Source organism: Camarhynchus parvulus, chromosome 6, assembly GCF_901933205.1.
Source record: "Camarhynchus parvulus chromosome 6, STF_HiC, whole genome shotgun sequence".
Classification (NCBI taxonomy): Eukaryota; Metazoa; Chordata; class Aves; order Passeriformes; family Thraupidae; genus Camarhynchus; species Camarhynchus parvulus.
In genome coordinates this window covers 14,184,032-14,203,631 of record NC_044576.1, presented here as the reverse complement: position 1 = coordinate 14,203,631, position 19,600 = coordinate 14,184,032, and the positions used below count along the sequence as shown (strand labels likewise).

General features: G+C 38.8%; 1 protein-coding gene across 3 annotated transcripts; it reads left to right on the top strand.

Moving 5' to 3' along the window:
* Positions 1-318: 318 nt before the first annotated feature.
* SAMD8 (sterile alpha motif domain containing 8) lies at positions 319-18,783 on the top strand. 3 transcript variants are annotated; one of them, XM_030951375.1, is made up of 7 exons: positions 319-457; positions 1,663-1,815; positions 8,015-8,618; positions 10,381-10,476; positions 11,173-11,290; positions 12,087-12,237; positions 13,136-18,783. In XM_030951375.1, exons 3-7 carry the CDS (start codon positions 8,044-8,046, stop codon positions 13,438-13,440), a joined length of 1,245 nt encoding a protein of 414 aa, XP_030807235.1. In that variant the 5' UTR covers positions 319-457; positions 1,663-1,815; positions 8,015-8,043; the 3' UTR covers positions 13,441-18,783. The 3 variants fall into 3 exon arrangements, with proteins under 3 accessions (XP_030807235.1, XP_030807233.1, XP_030807234.1); XM_030951373.1 differs by having other exon boundaries at positions 8,012-8,618; XM_030951374.1 differs by having other exon boundaries at positions 328-457; positions 1,611-1,815; positions 8,012-8,618.
* Positions 18,784-19,600: the final 817 nt, after the last annotated feature.

Below are 19,600 nucleotides of genomic sequence, written 5' to 3'. Positions count from 1 at the left end.
CAGCGCATAAATGACTGAGCGCTGTCGGCCAAGTGCTGACAGCCAGTTCTATTCTTTTTACAGAGACACCAGTAAAGAACAATGGTGCAGCTGAAATGTTTTGTAATGACTGCCTGCTATGAGGCCTGACAGCACGAGGGTCCTGTAAGTTTCCTCTGTTATTCTGTCCTGGTGTATGCTTTGAACTAAGGATGGGAATATTTGCCGATACGCCAATTTCAAGCCTCTGGCACAGCTCGAAGCCCCTCCTGGCAGGGGTCCCGTCCTTCCGCCGCGTCCCGCCCCTTCCGCCGCCGCCTGCCGGCGCTGCCGCCGCCGCTTCCGGACGGGGGATGGGGGGTGGCGGTGGCCGCCGCCGCCGCCGAGGAGAGGCTCGGGCAGAGGCAGAGGCAGGGCGCGGAGGAGCCGCTGCCGCAGCGCCCAGGGCCGGCGCGGCGGCACCGCCACTCGGCGGCAGGTGAGGCGGGGCGAGCCGCGGGGCCCTTCCCGGGAGGCCCGGACCGGGGACCCTTCCTTCCTTCCCGCGGGGCCGCCCCGCAGGCGGGAGCCCGCCGGGTCCCCGTTGCTGCCCCCGCTGCGGCGTCAACCCCCGGGTGCGGGCGGGCCCCGCGGGTCTCGTGGCTCAGAGGCTGTGCGGGAGGAGAACAGCTTCGCCTGCCGGGGGGAGGACGAGCCTCCCGTGCTGTGTGTCCGCGCTAAAATCCGCTCCGCCGTAATTAGCGCGCCCGCCCGGCCCGGCACATCTCTGGCGAACGTGAGCGCCCGGCCCGGAGCACCAGCTGCGCGCTGGGGCCGTGTCGCCGGCGGGCTTCGGGCTGAAGGGGCCAGCCCTGGTGCCCGGCTGTGCCCCTCTCGGGTGAACTTTGCCGGCCTCGTTGGGAGAGGCGTGTGAAGGTGTGGGATGGGCACCGAGCGGGGCCGGGGCTGGCACCGGGGGCCGGGGCCTGCGGGCCCTGTGCGATTTGTTGTTTGGTCTGGGGGCAGAGGGGACCCATGCGGTTTGTGACTCCCGCCTCAGCCTCCGCAGCAAACAGATCGTTCCTGGAAAAGGTGCTTTGTGTCGGTCTTACAGTCAGATAACGGAACGGTTGTACCGGTCAAAATAGATAGTCATGTTACTTTTTTAAATAAAATTGGTGTCTTTTCTGAGGACAAAATGTTCAGTTTTGAATAAAAATGCTGTTGAGTGTGTAGGATTTGATTATTAAGAAGGCAGCATGGAACAGTGCTGTTACTGGTTTGCATGTGTCCTCTTCGAGTTTCAGGGTTAAATGCCTGTGGGGAGAGTGTTTGTGCAAGTTCAGGGCCTGAGCTTAAAGAAGTTGAAACTACTGGAACTGTTACCCACTCAGTCTCTTAAATCTATATTACTGATGCATTATGTGGCCTTATTCACTTAATTATGCTGATTGCTAGTAAAAAAATCCCAGCGCTTCAAAAAGGTAGGTTTTTCCAGCTCCCTAAGTTAATGGAAGAGGCAAGGAGAGGTAGTGTTAATGTTAACATTTGGAATAAGTTGAAGTGGTCTCATGGTTTTATATTTGAGGCTTCAGTTTGCAAAATTAATTTTATAAAATTTTTTTATGTGCGACGCTCATTCTGTTTTGTAGGATGACTTGATGGCAGGATTCAACTTGGCTAATGTCTGCTCTGTCTCCACAGAGCTCCCTTGTGCAGCTGGACACGGTGTCTGTGCCACCTCCACAGAGCAGCTGATCATGCTGTGCTCTGGAGTGGCAAGAGCTTGGAAGACATTTCCTGGCATTTAAGTGCCCCTCCTGTTTGGTAGGGGGTGCTTCTTGCTGAATATCAGAGGTAAGGAAATGGCTGTGTCTTTTTCTTCTGTTTGCTTTCTGTGATCTAGAAGAAAGGTGGAGCTAACCTGTAGGATTAATGTGAAGTGATTTTTATACCAGGTGGAAGGAATTTTGTAAAGTTTTGTAAGGCTTTGTTGTGCAAGTACTGCTTAGATGTGAAGGAAATGATCTGTAGATTTGTAAAGCACAAGGATTTTAAATTATCTTGTTTGCTCTTCTATGTGATGTTGTTTTTGCTGGCTGGTTGGGGGTTTATTTTAATACGATGCTATTAAAATACAGGTTGGCCTAGGAACTGTAATCTTTTGAGTTCTGTAGTATCGTTTTTCTTTGTACAGAGCTTGCTTTTGCAGCCCACTTAACTGGTTGAGGTCCACTAACCATATTACACTGTGTATGTTTGTTTGATAATCACATGCCTTTTAGAAGTATTTTATTTCTTCCCTACTTTAGTGCATCTAAAATGAGGAAGGCTATTAGATTTTCACTAGACCAGAATGATCAGATTGTAAATAGTTGTGGAGAGTAAGATGAAACACAGTTTCACTTCAGTTATTGTTCTGGTATTCATTTGGATGGAGAGTTTGTTCATGTCTTCTCCTATCTCCATTGTAAGATGAGGGTGTGGGAAGAAAAAGGGAGAAAGAAACTTGAATTGTTACTCCTAAGTTCTCTAGGGATAAAGAGCAGCCAGCATTCTGTCACAGAAGGGATACACTACTTGAAACCAGAAGAAAAATACTTGACACTTGATATTTAGCATGTAAAATGTTCAAGAACTTAGTCAAATAGTAGTGAAATACTGTGAATGACATCCTAAGATAAGTTGTGGAGTACTTGATCAGTTGTTTAAAAATCACTTGTGTGTGCCTTGAATTATGGCAGTAGTATAAAAATTTGTTTTGTTAGCTGGTTAGTAGATTAGGAGTTGAGCTGCTCTTAGTGTTCACTTGAGTATAATACAAGCTGTTTGGCTTAATGAGGTGTAAGAGTCAGGGAGCAGTTTGTATTCTGTTCATTTTGATGCAGTATATAACTGTACTTTGTGGTTCTTAAGACAAACATGTTTAACTTTCAGGACTTTCTGTAATAGCTGCTGTCATTCTTGCATGGAGGTATCTCAACAGAAAGACTCTGCTAAGAATATAGAGCTAATATTTGATCCACAAGCTGCACTTCAATAAATAATTCTCAAAAAGCTCATCTTCCTTGATGGCTTAAAACCTTAGACTAAGCTAGTGTTACTTTGAGATTTCTTATCTTACCTTCATACATAGCACTAAGACCTTTGAGTACAGTTAAGCTACTGCTGATCATCTCACTTATGATACCAAAGTCACTATTTAAAACTCAATGCAAGTTTTACAGCAATATTTATGCATTTGAAATTATTGTATTCTTGCTTCAGGAAAATACCATATGTTGTCTCATGGTGGGCATTGTGCTGTGTTTGATCAATTTTATATGTAGTATGGTAGCCATTGTATTTAAAAACTCTTAAAAAATCATGTATTGTTTTTGCATGTGTTCTTTTTATCCTTCTGCTTACAAGACACCTCCTGTATTATATGTATCTGGTGGCATTTAGAAAGTAAGGACTAAGCCACTCTATGCTATATGGCAGTGAAATCTTTGGTGCTATTTGCTTTAAATAAGCGCTGAAGAATTTAGAGTTTCCAGGAAGAGCAGGTGACAAGCTTCTCATGTAAGTCAGAGTCAGCAGAGTAGCTGAGCCTTGTGCTGCATAACAAGGCAGTGCTGTGTGTTCTTTTTCCAGCACAGCATTGCTAAGTTGGTGTGTGACAGTAGCCTTATTATTGCAGGCTGGCTCAGCACATGTTTTTGTGTAGCTTTTTTGTGCTGGGGAACCAAGGCCACCAACATGAGTGAAGTAGCAGCTTTTGCAGGGAACAGCCTCTCCCCTGAGGTGTGGGATGTGCTCGTAAGCCAGCAGAGGGGGGCCGAGTTGGTATGGCCTGTTTTCAAAGTGCAGCTTGAAACCTTCACACAGAAATGTAGGTTAAATCGCTTGAGATCTGGTAGTTGTTCAGCATTCTTCCTCAAATTCCTCTCCAGGATGGTGGGAATTGAATCTAGGGGGAAAAAATCAAGGAGCAAATCTCTCCCAGGTACCTGAGGGCACAATCATGGTGCCAGTAGAGATTTTGCATATGTGTCTAGAATAAACAAAACCAGTCAGCGCTCTGCTAACTGCTGCAGACCTAACTAGGTCGTTTAACCCTTCAGCTATGACTCTGCTCTAATCAAGTTTGCAGCCTAATGTTACTGTGATATTAATGCTACTTTTCCTTGGCTAGAGTAGTAATAAGCAGATTCAACTTCCCACATTTTCACCTCAAATACAGTCTCAGAGTCTGTAAGCTAGGAAAGTTAGGGAATTAATGGTTGACTGGCAGTGATACAGTAGATGGGAACATGATAGAATCATGGAGAATCATGTTGAGGGAGGTTAATTTTCTCTAGATAAACATCTAGGAAATTTTGCTGTCAGCTAGGGTATAGTCAGCCTCTCAGAGGCATCTTATTTCTTAAGATGCCACAACCAAATTGTAAGAATCTTTATGGCTCACAAAATAATGTTTTTCTTTTAAAAAAGTAAATACTTATACATATGCAGTTCATATGCATTTGTGCTCAGGCTGTTAATTGAAGGGCTGGTGCAAGAAAATGGGACACACAATACATACTGCTGACAGGCTTGCTAAGTGTTAAGTCACAGTACCAGGAAAATAATCAACTAACTAGCTACAGACATTGCTGATGTCAGGTGAAAAGTATATTTTACCCTCTGACGCTTACGTCTGTGCTTGCTTTGTGTTACTCATGTGCGTTATTCATCATTAAGTAATGTTACCCATTATTTGGTTTAGTGATAAAACTAGTAATATGGAAGGCAAAGTAGTTCCCAGAGCTTTTTCCTTTCAGAAGACAGGTGCAGTTTTCTAGGGGACTTGGCCTGTGCTGCGTTATTCTTACATAGCAGGCTAGTGGTGTAAAAGTTATGCAGCATTCTTCAGCTTCAAAAAGGAGAAGGAGCAGTTGCACACAGGGCTCTGTCCTGTATTCCAGGTGTTAGAATTATTAGGGAGAGGGCCTTTTACCCTTTAAACCACACAAGTGTCACCAATTGAGTAGTCTGAAAGGGAAGGCAGTTTCAGGATTTAAGAAGTTGCTTTGTCATTGAAAAGTGAGTTTAACTGTTGCTGTTGAGATTAAATTAGCTACCTGCTCTTTGTAATATTTTAAATTTGTGTTTTGTGGTAATTTCTTTGTCTTTCCCAGTTGGTTAAGTGTCCTTTTGTTGACAGTGTTTGAAAACAGAGCAGGTCCTATCAGTTGCATCTTGAGGTTAATGTAGACTTTCTCCCAGGTCCAGCCCATAGTGACCTTTGATGGGTGTGCAGATTCAGTGTTGCAAGGTTACTTTTATTGCACCCTTGATAAGGGTTGATTTTTATTCCAGCAATGCCAGATGAAGGAAGACTACTAGGCTGCTGTTAGGCTATTTGACTTGTAACAAATGAATAGAATTCTCTTAGGTTAGGGACAGTTTCCTGCCTTTGTCGTCAGAAGCTGCTTTGGTTAGAAGACAGTATCAGTAAGTTGAGTGTATTTGTGTTGTGAGTTTACATTCATTGCTTTTAGAAAACCCATGATGATTACTATGTTATAAAACTCACTGTGATTAACAACTTCTTTTTTTTTTCTGTATGTAATCTGTTTTTCTGAGTAAAGAAAGCTGGAAGTTCAGTTTGGCAACTCAAGTTTGTTTATTTTTACTGGGTGTTTTGGATTGTTATCAACAATGTTGATAATACACTCATGTTTTAGATGTTGCTCAGTGGTGCTGACCCTAAGTCAAGGAGTTTTTGGTTTCCCCTGCTCTGCCAGTGAGGCAGGGCAGAAGAAGCTGGTAGTCACACAGCCAGGACAGCTGACCTAACCTGGCCCAAGGAACATTCCATACCATGGAATGCCCTGCTTGGTATATAGATGGAGGGGGGAGATTGGCCCAGAGGAGCCAACCACTGCTGGGAAACTGGCTGGACAAAGGTCAGCAGATGCTGAGCAGTTGTAATGTGCATCACTTGTCTTTCTTGGGTATTCTTCTCCTCTCTTTTTGTTATTTTCACTGTTATTATTGCTGTATTTTACTTTATTACCATTATTAAACTGTTCCTATCTCAACCCCTTGGGTTTACCTTTTTACAGTTCTCCCCCCCATCCCCCTGCAAAGGGAGTGGGCCAGGACATTTAATCGAATTAAATATCATAATTTAATTTATTAACCGTGTGACCAAAATAATTATTAGAGTTATTTTTGAGCTACACTTTCAGAAATAGTACTATAACATAAAAATGAGAAAATACCCTTTCATATGGAGAAGGAAGCATATAGCATATGCAGATATTCTAGTAGTTTGGTTTTGTTAAAATTTTGGGCAACTATTTAAATCAAGGTGTTAAAGCTTATATACTTATTGACTGTATATGAGATATTGAGAAGTTTTAGCAATTAATTAATACAAGTTTTTAATATACAGTCAACTCCTGAGAGAATATCTTCAGATGTATTATGCCCTTAATTATTTCAGAAGGGTAAGTGTGATTTGTGTGCTCATTTTTCTTCTAAAATATTGCTTTTGCACTGCTGGGAAATCTCATTTGGCAAATTGAATCTTCTTTGATATAGTATAAAATACTTCGTGGTTCTGTTAGATGAAAGCCAGAAGAAAAAGTTACGCCCAGTAATTATATTAAAAGCACAATAGGTACTGTACCTCTTTAAAAAAAGAAGTCAGAAGGAAAGACATTCTGTTTTTGGAAGAGCTATGCCCCTGAAAAAGTTGCAGAACTGTGCTGAATATTCATGATGGATTTGAGTACCAGTTTACTATAGACAGCAGCTAAATAATAGATTAAATACACTGTTTCTTTGCTTTCATTCTGAAAGCCTTGAATGATGTATGTGGCAGTAGTGTGTTGTAGTGCCTTGTATTTTCTGAGATTTGGTTGGCATGATTGAAGCATTTTAGTTAATTAGACTGTTTTTTCGAGTACAAAAGAGCTGTGAAATTGTAGCTGTTTCTTAGATGGTAGCTGTACATGAGCCACCAAATATAAATTATGCACAAATCCATTCTCTACTGCTGTGGGTCTTCAATATTGCATAAACACTTTAGTAGTTTTACTTCACTGGTAGCCTTTCAGAATTCTGTCGTGTTCCACATAATGTCCTGTGGTTAACTTTTTTCTTGGTTGTTATTCTGGTGACTTGTCACCACCATGTGACTAAAATGTTGCTGAGCTGTCTCTCCTTTCTTCATGCAATATTCTAGAGTTGGGAACACAATTATTGAGAAATCTGTATAAAGAGAATACATCTCTTCTGGTTTTGGTGTGTTACTATGCTATCTACTATCACATCCATTTTAAAAATGCTTTGAAGTTTAAACTAGTACTTCATTTCTAGTAATCTTATTTTTGAAAGCTGAGTATTTTAAAGGATTCACAATTCAGTAAGTATCTATCTTAATTACTGAGATCAAAGAAATAGGATGGTTGTACCATTATCATGCAACTAACATACTTCAGCTCTACTGTTGCAGATATCTAGACTTAGGTTTACTTGGAAGGAGTGGGGGAATGTCATATCATCAAAGCTTCAGTAGTATTTTAAAACAGTGGGATATATTGGACTGTATTGAAATGTATTATTTCAGCTTTAATTCAGTTTTGTGTGTTTGCTGGCTGTACTTCCTCATGTAGTTGATGAACTGCAAACAGTGGAAAATCTAATGATTAAGCTGGTATTTAAAGAGTAGTACTTGATTTTCATTGCCTAATGTAATTAACAAAGCAGGATTTATTTATTTATTTATTTATTTGCAACAAAATTAGAACAGTATACTGGATACATCTAGGAAATACTCTGCTTCTTGGAAACCTTAGGTTTCTATTTAGGAGCAAATGAGATAATCTTAATTTAGTTTTTCTTGAATAAAAAAAAGCATCTTTGTATTACTTGCCTTAGAAATTAGGTCTGTTTTTTAACTATCTCTTATGTAAAATGTCTTGGGCTAATTGAGCATCTAGAATTGCACGAGAGACGCTGGCATTTCAGTGATGTGTGTTGAACACTCTGGTGTTGTGTCTCTCTCTTGGCTGTGCAGCAGGTGAGTGTGAGTGGCGGATCAAGGGCAGGATGGCAGGCAGTAACCAGCTCTGCATTCGACGCTGGACTACCAAGAACGTGGCCAAGTGGCTGAAGGAGGAAGGCTTCTGTGAGTACGTGGATCTTTTGTGCAACAGACACAGGCTGGATGGAATTACCCTGCTGACACTTACTGAGTATGACTTGCGATCTCCTCCTCTGGAAATCAAAATCTTGGGGGATATCAAGAGGCTGATGTTGTCCATCCGCAAACTGCAGAAGCAGCATGTTGATGTCCTGGAAGAGCTGGGTTACACCAGTGATGGTCATGCTGGCATAGTGTGCCCAGCTGGTTCACTACAGGGGGGAGATTGGTTTTGTAATGGTGAAGTACCTCGGGACTATGATGGACCAATTACTGACTTGAATGGTGATCAGTATCAATATGCAAACGGAAAAAACAAACATGCCACACGAAGACTGGACCCAGAGTACTGGAAGACAGTTTTAAGTTGTGTGTATGTCTTTATAGTGTTTGGCTTTACATCATTTGTCATGGTGATAGTACACGAGCGAGTACCTGACATGCAAACATATCCACCTCTGCCGGACATATTTCTAGATAGGTAAGACATTTTCTTTCTAAACAAAATAGTAATGTGATGGTTAAAATACAGGCTGTCTTTTATCTGTTTTCAAAGTTTCATGTGCTCTAGAAGAAAGTTTCATGTGCTCTAGAGGATGCCTCCGCAAAATAGTAATAAAAGTCTAGTAAGTCCTTCTGCTAAAAGGAATGCAGATCAGGTAGATGCAGAGATTTGGGTTTAGGGGAAAATAAATTGAGCTGTTTTTCTAGCTAGTTTATATTTAGTTTTAAATCTTAAACTGATTACAACACAGAAATTACTTTGTCCATCCTTGCATTCTGCTAAAAAGCATGATGGTCAGCTGGCATAGATATGCAGCCATATGCATTTTCTGAAATCCAGTTTCTGCCATGAAGCTTAACGTGTCTTGATATAAAAAAAACTTCGGATGAGGGAATGTTTTGATCTGTGAGTGAGCAAGAAAACTGAAAGGCAGCAGCATTGGTAGTGTATTTTTACTGTCTTCCTACTGTCAGCTTGCTGAAGATGGTCTAGGGAAACTCAAGTTGAATGAAAAGACCAGCATCTCTTTTAACAGGTTATTAAACCACTGTTGTGACTTATGCAGTACCTGCTCATTTTTTAAAAGAAAACATTTCACTTCAGGTAAAGAAGAGACACAATGGCAAAGGTCAAATTCTAGTCATTGACAACAGGTTTTATAGAGGATAAATGTTCCCTTTGAGAAAGAGCACTTGCACCATGGAGAACTTAACTGCCTAGAGAGTTTTAAAAGATGAGCTAAACTGTTATAAAGTTCAGCCTTTGTGATCTTCCTGTTCTTGCCAGTAATTTCCATTTTCATTTATGGCTTTAAAGAAGTCAGTAAGACTCTAATCTTTTGAGTAAGAGTGCAGAATCCTCCATAAATGTATATATAACTCATCAAGGAAAGACCACATCCAGCAGAGTGGAAGAGGGCAGAGAGAACAGGAGCTGTGGCATTATTGGATTTTGTTCCCAGGGTGCTCCCTGGGTATTCAGTGTGAAGGAGGATGGGGGAGGCCAGAAAGCAGCAGCTCACAGAATAATGACTGAGGATTACTGCAAAGCTCATGTTTGAGTGGTGCTTTGCTCCCCCTTTTTATCAGGGGGAGCACAAAAGTACAAGGAGCAGCCTTTTGAAATCTGTTGATCTGTATTTTGGTGACTGAAGAGTAGAAATTGTTACTGGTGCTTTATGAGTGCAAGAAGGTCTTAGGTCTTTTGACAGGGAAGGCTGAAATGTTTTCGTGTAGTGATTATTACTGAAGTTTTGAAAACAATTCTTATTTCCCCTGATACTTTTCTGTGCAGTTCTGCTTCATTACAAGTGTTTAATGTCTTTGGCCTTGTAGCATTTAATTCATTGCATTGACATGGCATTCTTGCAAGCATAAGCAGCATAATTGACATGATGCAAGTTTTTGTCAGAATGAAAAAGGTTGTTGTGAAACAATAGTGGAGGAACACATCCTGCTAGTACGTCACATGTGAATTAAGAGAGCATACTAGAGAGTTTCCGTTAGTGAAATCTGTGGAAACTGAAAGCACATTATTAGGAAGGAGATAACATAACTGAATATATTTCAAATTCTATTTCATTCAGTCTAACAAAAGTATTTTTGACTAGAGTTTATACTATTGTCAGATGAATGCAAATAAGTTTTGAGATCAGAACCTCACATGCCCTTATTTTCAATACCAAGACTAGGAAAAAATTAAGCTTTGTATTAACTTTCTGCTTTGTCTTTTTTTTTAGCGTCCCTAGGATACCATGGGCTTTTGCTATGACTGAAGTATGTGGTGTAATTCTTTGCTACATTTGGCTCTTGGTTCTTCTGCTTCACAAACACAGGTAGATTTTATAAAATCCAAATTAACTGCTCCTTTGATGCAGAGAAAAGGCCATAACAAGAATTTATTATGATTTTTTAAGAAGTTCCATTCCGTAAGAATCTTGTCAACTCCCAGTATGTCTCTGTTAAAATGGATTAGGAAGGATTTCATCAAGATTGATGGCTTGTGAATCTTTCAAAGGATTAATCTGAATTTACTTTTCTACCATATTTATAAGTAATTTCCTTAAGAACATAGGTATTTCAGAGAGTTGTCAGTATATGTATATACACTCATGCTATAACAGCTTTGTATATAAGAAAGTGCCACAAGAATGAATTACCACAGGATGTCTGAGCCAGCCTGGCAATTTGCTTTCACAGAGGGATAGAAAATGCTTTTGTGTGCATGCATATTTTAAGTTAGATTTTCACTGGTTCATTGATTTTATCAGTTTGCCAACAGAAGGTATGAGTGCCAAAGCTAGCACAAGAGTAGCTGCAGAGGTGGAGCTGTACCTTTTGGTGACAGTAAGCTTGCTACAATGTCTCACCCTGTCGTGTGGAACCTTCTTTTTACAGTACTACTTAACTGGAAAAAAAAATGTTGTGAAACTTGCAGTAATGATGACAGGACTTAATGGGATTAAGTTGGGGTGAGGTGAAATGTTTTTATTATAACTTCCCTGATCTCAATTCCTGTGTACTTTTCCCAGATCTATTCTGCTGCGCAGGCTGTGCAGCCTCATGGGGACAGTGTTTCTATTACGCTGCATTACAATGTTTGTTACCTCTCTCTCGGTGCCAGGACAGCACTTGCAGTGTACTGGAAAGGTAAAAACTTCAAGTGCTTTAAATTATTTTTCCTGGTTCTTTTTGTAAAAAATACTTAAGACATGATTAAGCTTGTTGCAACCATAGCGTTAGACGTGTGTTTTTTAAGAACATCATGTTTCTCTCCTGTTTCCTTGTCCTTGCATTAATTGCCATAGGCAGGCAAACATCCCTAGGGGTCCTAGAAGCACTTGCCACTCTGGAGAGTATATGGTTATTTGGGGAAGGATGTTCAGAATGTTTCACACTGTAAAACAGAGAAAGTCAAAGAGGTGTGTACACTTAAGCTACTAAATTCATGAAGAAAGACTGAAAGGGAAGTAATTGTTTCTTTGTCTTGTTTGTTGCATGGTTTTGGAAAAAAACCCAACAAACTATTACTATTTCACCCCTTCTCATAAGGGATATTCTTAGAACGTGGGATTTTATGGTTTCATCTTAACTTTTAGTTAGGAGAGGTTTGTGCTGAACAAATGGAAATGGTAATGATACATTTGGGAGAGTGAACACATTCAAAAAAAGATGGCAGGCTCTGTGGGTAAATCACTTGGAACAAAATACTTGCTCTAAATTCCAGTATTCATAAGAGGTATGATGAATACAATTAGTAATTGCAGTTACTAATGTGACTCATTGCCACAGTGAAATGCAAAGATGTGTAACCTGCATTTTAATAAAAGACACAACATGATAAGTGGTATTAAACAAACATAGTGCAGTACAGCTCACTTTATGGATATACTGTTTGGGTAGTTGGACTTGGAACTTAGTGAAGGTTAATATCATTGTTTTTCAGTTGTATGGCAATGTTTGGGCCAAACTCCAGCGGGCATTTGCAATATGGAGTGGCTTTGGAATGACTCTGACTGGAGTGCATACATGTGGAGATTATATGTTCAGTGGTCACACTGTTGTCCTGACCATGCTCAACTTCTTTGTCACAGAATGTGAGTACAGAGTGTCAATACTCAAATGTCCTTAAAAGTATGTACAGAGGTGTGAAAGTGTAAACATTTGAATGTCCTTAAGAATATCTGCTCCTTGACCTTCTCAAAAAGTTCAAAGTGTAACATTTAAGCAAACAAGTACAAATTCAGATTGCTGTGCTCTTTCTCAAGTTTGTGACAGCCAAGTCACAGCAAGGAAAGGAACATCACCTCCTTGCGTGAGGGGATGAATAAGGCACTTTTCAATGGACATGTGAGCCAAGAAATCAGAAAGGCTTCGTGCCTTGTTGCCGGGAGGATACTTGGGAAGATACTTAGGGTTGTCTGTTACTCTTCCCTTTCCTAGGTACCTGCCACTGACTCCTGTTAGCCAAAACCTGGCGAGGTTTCTGTACATTTAGTATAATCCATAAAGCCAAGCACCAAACCCCATGGCAAGTGAGAATATATGAAACAGCAGTACCCTTCTGTAAACACCATCAGGGATTTGATACATATTACAGCAAGCAAAGATAATTAGTTTGAGTTCAGCTATGATGTAATGACTGCAATCACAGTAATGTAGCTTTCATTACATCTTCCTCCTTGTAACATAGGAAAGACATGATTTTCATTAAAAGAACTTGGTTGAACAAAGAATTCTGATTTGCAGGGTGCTAAACCATTTAAGGATGCTCTTGTTAATCCAGAAATGCAATTGTAAATGAAGACATGAACTGACAGACATATATAACTGGTGTGGTTGCTTTTGTTGGATTTATTGGACCTGTATACAACATTTTTGAATGAAGAGAGTAACGTCATCTTATTTTTGGATGAAAAATCTGTATAAAACCTTGGAATGTCTAGGGCTGCATTTTGAGACAGTCAAGGTAAATCACTTTCTGTTTCCTCCTAGATACGCCAAGGAGCTGGAACTTCTTGCACACCTTGTCCTGGGTCCTGAATCTCTTTGGAATCTTCTTCATTTTGGCTGCACATGAACATTATTCTATAGATGTCTTCATTGCCTTTTACATCACGACAAGGCTCTTTTTGTATTACCATACATTGGCTAATACTAGAGCATATCATCAGAGTAGGAGGGCAAGGATATGGTTTCCCATGTTTTCTTTTTTTGAATGCAATGTTAATGGTACTGTTCCCAATGAGTATTGCTGGCCCTTTTCAAAACCTACTATACTAAAAAGATTAATTGGTTGAAGACTGTGTGGGTCAGTTCAGATTTTTATGAAGCATTATGACTAAGGTCCTACAAGGCTAGCTACAAGGGGGAAGTCAAGTAACATTTTTCACTCCATGATCTCCTCCTTGCCTTCTTTCTTGGATTCCTAGCCATAAAATGAGGTTTCCATACTTTACAGGGATGTGTTTTGTTTTCTCCATGTGAAAACAGAAAACAGTGCAGGGATGGGTAAAGGCTATCAGTGAAGTATGAATATAAACCAGAATACTGTTACCCTTGGCAAGGTTCTGTGTGAATGTTTATGGAACATTAACCTGAAATATGTATTGAATATAACACACCCTTTACAGGTCCAGATAATCTTTGTTACCTGAGTGCCAGCCTTTACATATACAGACAAAAAATTTAAAACTTTATAAAGCCTTTCTTTGAAAGCAGTCATAAATGTAATTTTTAAAACAAACTGTGTATATTTAAAGATTGAGGAGGTCTGTGTCATAATGAAGAAAACAGTATAGTTCCATGCTGAGAGGGTCTCTTAATTGTTAAATTACAAGTCTTGACAGTATAAATGGTCTGCATACAGGTTGCCAAAAATGAAAGTCTGCCTTGTGGCTGTGCAGTGGTGATATTTTTTTTAAATGAAAACTTATTTAGTCTAGTCTATCAGTTGTCTGTATGGTTGTTCTAGCACTTGAAAGTTTTCCCTTTTGTGTTTAAATGAGTTACAGTAAGTGGAACATCCACTGAAAGTAAACTTAGCTTTAGTGAGTTAAAAGCCACAAAGTAACTTTTGTGTGGTTTTAATTGCTTTATACCCAAACTCATGCATGCTTTTCAGGAGCAGTTCTTTAATCTTGGGAAAACAGAACAGTTGTCTTTGTGTATCTTACTGTCCTGTAAATGGATGGGGAAATGCATGTAGTAACACTTTCAGGAATAGTAATAATAGTGAGTATTGGAAATAGTGCTAATGTTGATGTATGTTTTAGCACTCTGGTGTCAACAATATGGTGACTATCTCTGGATATATATATGCACAGTATATTTGGTTATGTATATAAACACACAGTTTATGTTTTTCTGACAACTACAAAAAGAAGCTAGTTCTTAAGTTGCTCATTTACTACCCTGAAAGATACCATAAACAGTTGAGTTTTGCTTGTTGAAAAAAACCAAACCACAACCCACAACAAAACATCCCCCAAAACCTCAAACCAACGCTCAGTCCATAATGCATGAGCAGGGTCACACAAGGGTTGCTGGTCTCTTAGGCAGCGGATTGTAAGGGGACAATACTAATGTTGTCTGTAGAGCCTTGAAATTACATTTGTGCTAAATGAAAACTGATAGGTACAAGGTACAAAATCATAAAAATGGCATAGACCTTTTAATTTGATTATTGCAAGTTCAGATGTGCAAATGTAGTGTAAGTCAGCTTTAGAAAGTTACACAAATAATTCCCAGTTTGGTACAAGCTGACTTAATGGGCACTTTGTACTTGTGTGTGCACAGAAATGAATCCATTTGGAATTTGCGAGGTTTTGTGTTTGGGGGCTTACAACCTACTGTGGGCTACTCCTTGCTGTATTGTGTTCCTTTTATATACCTTGATTGTACTAACTTGACTACCTTACACTCTTCATGGTATATTATTTTTGTAACTTAATTTAGCTCCTATTCCACAGAAAAATTATGCATCTTGGAGTATCTCTGCCAACTGTAATGAGCACATGTACACTGTACTATTACAGAGATTTTTATATTTATAACATTCCAATTTTTTAGCAAAATTGCAGATTTAATAATATATTGTTCATCTACCATAGCCTGATGGCTTTTGCCATCCAAATTTGGGGAGTATGCTTACACTTAAAGAAAAGGAGAAAATATTCTGAAAGATTTAAAGACTTGCCATTTGCTGCTCTTAACTTTCTGATTTCAGAAAGGCAATTTGAACATTCCTCTTGAGACTTTATAATGAAAGAGCTCTATTTGTTAACTTATATTTGCCTTTGCAATGCACATGAATGCTGTTTTTCTAAACTCTAGGAAACATCTGTTCTCAGGATGTGCAGGATTGTAATCTGAGTTATATGGAGAGGTATGCAATTAAACTTGCAAAGCTTTTGATTCTGAAAATAACCATTTGAGTAGTAACTGGCATAACTGCATCTAAACTGAAATACTATTCTGCAACTTACACATACAGGGGAATTTTCAAGTACAGCCCAGTGTAACAATGTTTACAGAAAGTAAAGCTATCATTTCAATTGTTTTTTGTAGTGAAGTTCATATACATTGAAACATAAGGATTCTTTGTTCTAATTTAATTCTCAAATTCCTTTCAGTAAATTCTGTTTTAAATCAGCCTTGTCTATCATTGTTTTTTAAAAGAAGCTTGTTCTTTTGTGCTGTTTCCCTTGATGCTAGATACCTAAGTCCAGGATAAGTAACATAAAATGGTTGGTTTTGTTAGCATGGAGTGGATTGAAGCATTGTCAGGGTAATTGTCCTCTGCTGTTTTGGAAGTTCATTGTGTCCGTCTGTAAACATGCAAGAGGAAAGCTTGAAGGTGATAGAAGACAGAAAAATGTGATCTTGCTTGCAAGAGAGCACAGGTCACCTGTAAAGTTGGGAATGTAAGCTTTATTGTTAATTAGATGAAAACAAGTTGCAGGTAACTGATAGGTTTAACATTTTGTACCTCCTTTTGAGTCAGTGTTTTAAAAGTGTTTTGCTGCTTCTGTTGCTGACAAGCACTTTTAAGTAAAGGCAGCAGAGCACCTTGGGCTGTGGATTTAATGCTTAGTATGTTCAGGGATGTCTTCCTTTATGTTCACATGGCACCACTGCTCTCCTTTAACATGTTGCACCTCCTTTGTGCTAAGTTGTCCTCTGTGGTCTGTGTAAGTGCCCACATAAATCTGAACCCAGAATAATGAATTAATTACTGTGTAATGCCAGCAAGTGCAAGTGTCTCAGCAACATTAGTACTACAAAGTGCACAAACGAATCAAGTAGCAAAGTCTGAAATTAGTAACCATATATACAAAAGAAGGGGAGGGTCACTTTTTTTTGCTAGCTTAGCAAATTTAGTAATATTTGAGACTTGGCAATAGGGTTGACCTCTTCTTAATAAGTTTGGGGATATTTATGCACATACCTGCAAGTGATAGACACACAGGCTCTGCCCCCATCCTTTTTCTTTGATTTTTTGTACCTTATGACACAGTTTCTTATAATAGCTTTCCTAAACCTTTTGCCTTTAGTTTTTCATTTCTGAAAGATCCCTAAAGTGGGTTATGACATTACACCTGCACAGAATTAGACCTTCATAGATGTGGTTTTTAACAAATTCTGATTACACTGACAAAAACTTGTGAAAGGATCTTTAAGCAAGGTTCTCCAGCTGATCTTGAACAATGCTATAGAAAGGTTGCATATGTGCAATTTATCTGCATGTCCCGTGGCAAACATGGTAACACACAAAGTGTCAGTACAGAAATGTAGATAGGCCTGAAGTATTTAAATGTTCAAGACTAGCAAGAATTGGATCCCATAAGTGCACTGCTTGACTTGTATGCTTCACTTCAAGCAAATTACTAAATACTCTTGACTTCAGTGAGTGCTACCGTTTTAATTTAAACATTTTTTTGGATAAGGCCCAGTGAATACTGTGTGGTATCCTTGTACAGTAATGGGAATAGGTAATGTCACTGTCTTTTTTATTTTCTCTGGTGTCTCCCCTCCTATCTACTGTAGAAGAAAGCATTCCAGTAGAATTTCAAAGAAATTTCTACTTAACTGGGTTCTGAAAGAAGAAATCTGTCAAAAACCAGGAGACTGAATAAAACCATGATAATCACCTGCTTTAAGAAGCAAGGGTCAGTTAAGTTATTTGGGGGAAAAAAGTTATTTTTGATTCAAGCATGTTAAATAACATTATTTAGAATTATTGAAACCCTCTAAGGAGCATAAAAGCACAGGTTCTTATAATTTTCTTTTCTGTACAGCTGTATCGTGTGTAGTGCCAAAAAGAGAGTAAAGAGGAAAGAGTTGGGCTCAGACACCAGTAAAAGTCTTTTGCATCAATTAATACCTCCTTGCTTTTTAACCATTGCCTGCATGCTTAGTGCTAGACTTGTCCATTACTGTTTAGCAAGTTTTCTGATATATGAAAGCCCTTTTGGTTTTTAAACATCAGTCATGGGAAAAAAAAAAAAAAAAAAAAAAAAAAAAAAAAAAAAAAACAAAACCAAAAAAACACCAAAAAAACCCACCCAAAACCACAAAAAACAAACAAAAAAAAAAAAACAAAAAAACCAAAAAACCCAAACAGTAGATTTGTAGATTTTATGGACCTAGAGTGTAACAAAAAGAATTAAACCACTGTGATAGTTTTTCATCATGTCCATGTCGTTCCTACTGAAGAGTTAGGGAGGATTTGCAGTAATCAGACAGTACTGATGTTTTTTTTTTATAACCTTTTTAGAAATCTGACCTGTATCTGCAGGTACCACCATAGTCTTTCCAAGATAGAAGTATATTTGACAGAAGTCCTAGCAGTGAGACAGCTTACCCTCTGAATTATTTTGTGCATTAGACTTCAACAATAAGGGTTAATTGATAGACCACTGGTCTATAAAATTACAAAATACAAAATATTTCTGATCTATCTTTGACCATGTCACTATTCTAATTGAAACAGTATTCCTGGGGGAAAAAAAAGTTCTTTGGAGTGAACCTACTGATGTCTTGTTGATTATATGAAGAAAACCACAAAAAACCCCTTACAACTCCTCAAACACTACAGTATTGTGAACACTGAACCTTCCATATAGCAGTATCCTGCAGACTTACCACTTGTGTCCTAACAAATTTGCAGTGAGTATTATGTACATAATTCAGTGACATGCACATTTTAAAAGCCAGTTTGTAATAAGTGTGTAAGAACTAAAGGTGATAAATGTGGAGCACAATAGCCTGATCTATTGGGCCTGACTGTGTAGTTAGAAAGACTAACTGTAACTTAGTTTTGCTCTTTCAATTCACTTTCGTCAAAAAAGGAGAAATTTTGTCAAATTTGAGAAACCACAAACTGCATTGTACATGGTACTTAACGTAATAAGGATGTAGAAACCTGGCTTTTCATATGGATCTGTTACTTCAGTTTTGTCCTGACTGAGAAAATAGTGTTATCTAATGGCTAGAAGGTATGCCAGTGAAGTGTAGAATACTGTAAATAAGTAAATATTGTTTTGATTCTAAACTCAGATTGAATTAATATATTGTTTTATATCTTTGTTGTGTTAAACATATTTAAAAATACTAAAATAAAATATTTGGAAGATGACAAATGCTTGATGTATTTTCTATGCAAAATGATGGCTTATTGTTAGCACTGTGACTGTTAAAGTATTCCTGAGCACAGGTGTGATGGTGTTATGAGGTTTTGCTTCAGTATGGAAGTAAGTAATGCTGATACAATATAATTGGCACATGTGGGAATTTGTTATAAGTATGTGCATATAGTTCAGATCATTTCTGGAGAAGTAACTGTTCTGGGTGATGCAGGTTTACAGCTGTGGTCTTAAGTTTTTAGCTACCTGTAAAGGGTTTGCTTTTTCTTTTGGCACTGATCTGTGACAGATTCTGGTAAAATTGCAGGCTTTCCCTGGAACGGGGAAACAGCTGCCAAATACTAAATTCCTGTTGCTGTCAAAATTGTACTGAAGTCTGATACTAGGACAGGATAGGTACTCACTGGATTGTTCATAGAAATCATTTGATGTGGGCAAAATATTGACAGCCAATTTGGTAACAGTTCTGTTTATTCTAATAGTGTCATTAATTTATCAAAAGGCTCTTTTCAAGTTCTAATGCCACAGAATGCAAGATCAATTTGAAAGAGGCAATGCTTTTCAAACAAAGATTCGTCATTCAATTTAAATATTTTTAAAAATTCACTTTTTTACCCCCTCACTCTGCTACATGAAGTCATCAAAACTGAGTCTTTGTCTCTTGATCAGTGATAGATTCTCAAGTACTCTGATTGGAGGTTAACAGGTCTAAAAAGAAAGGGGCAGAAGGAAGGAAGAAGAGAAAACAGCAGGCAGCAAGTTTGCTTTTCTTACAGTAACACTGAAGAAGGGTCTTTAGGCAATGTAGGGAATA

Excerpts from the sequence above, each read along its gene's own strand:
- SAMD8 (XM_030951375.1), top strand. The coding sequence starts at position 8,044 with ATGGCAGGCAGTAACCAGCTCTGCATTCGACGCTGGACTACCAAGAAC. Across the intron at positions 11,291-12,086 it reads ACTTGCAGTGTACTGGAAAG|TTGTATGGCAATGTTTGGGC; the intron begins GTAAAAACTTCA and ends ATTGTTTTTCAG. Across the intron at positions 12,238-13,135 it reads CAACTTCTTTGTCACAGAAT|ATACGCCAAGGAGCTGGAAC; the intron begins GTGAGTACAGAG and ends GTTTCCTCCTAG.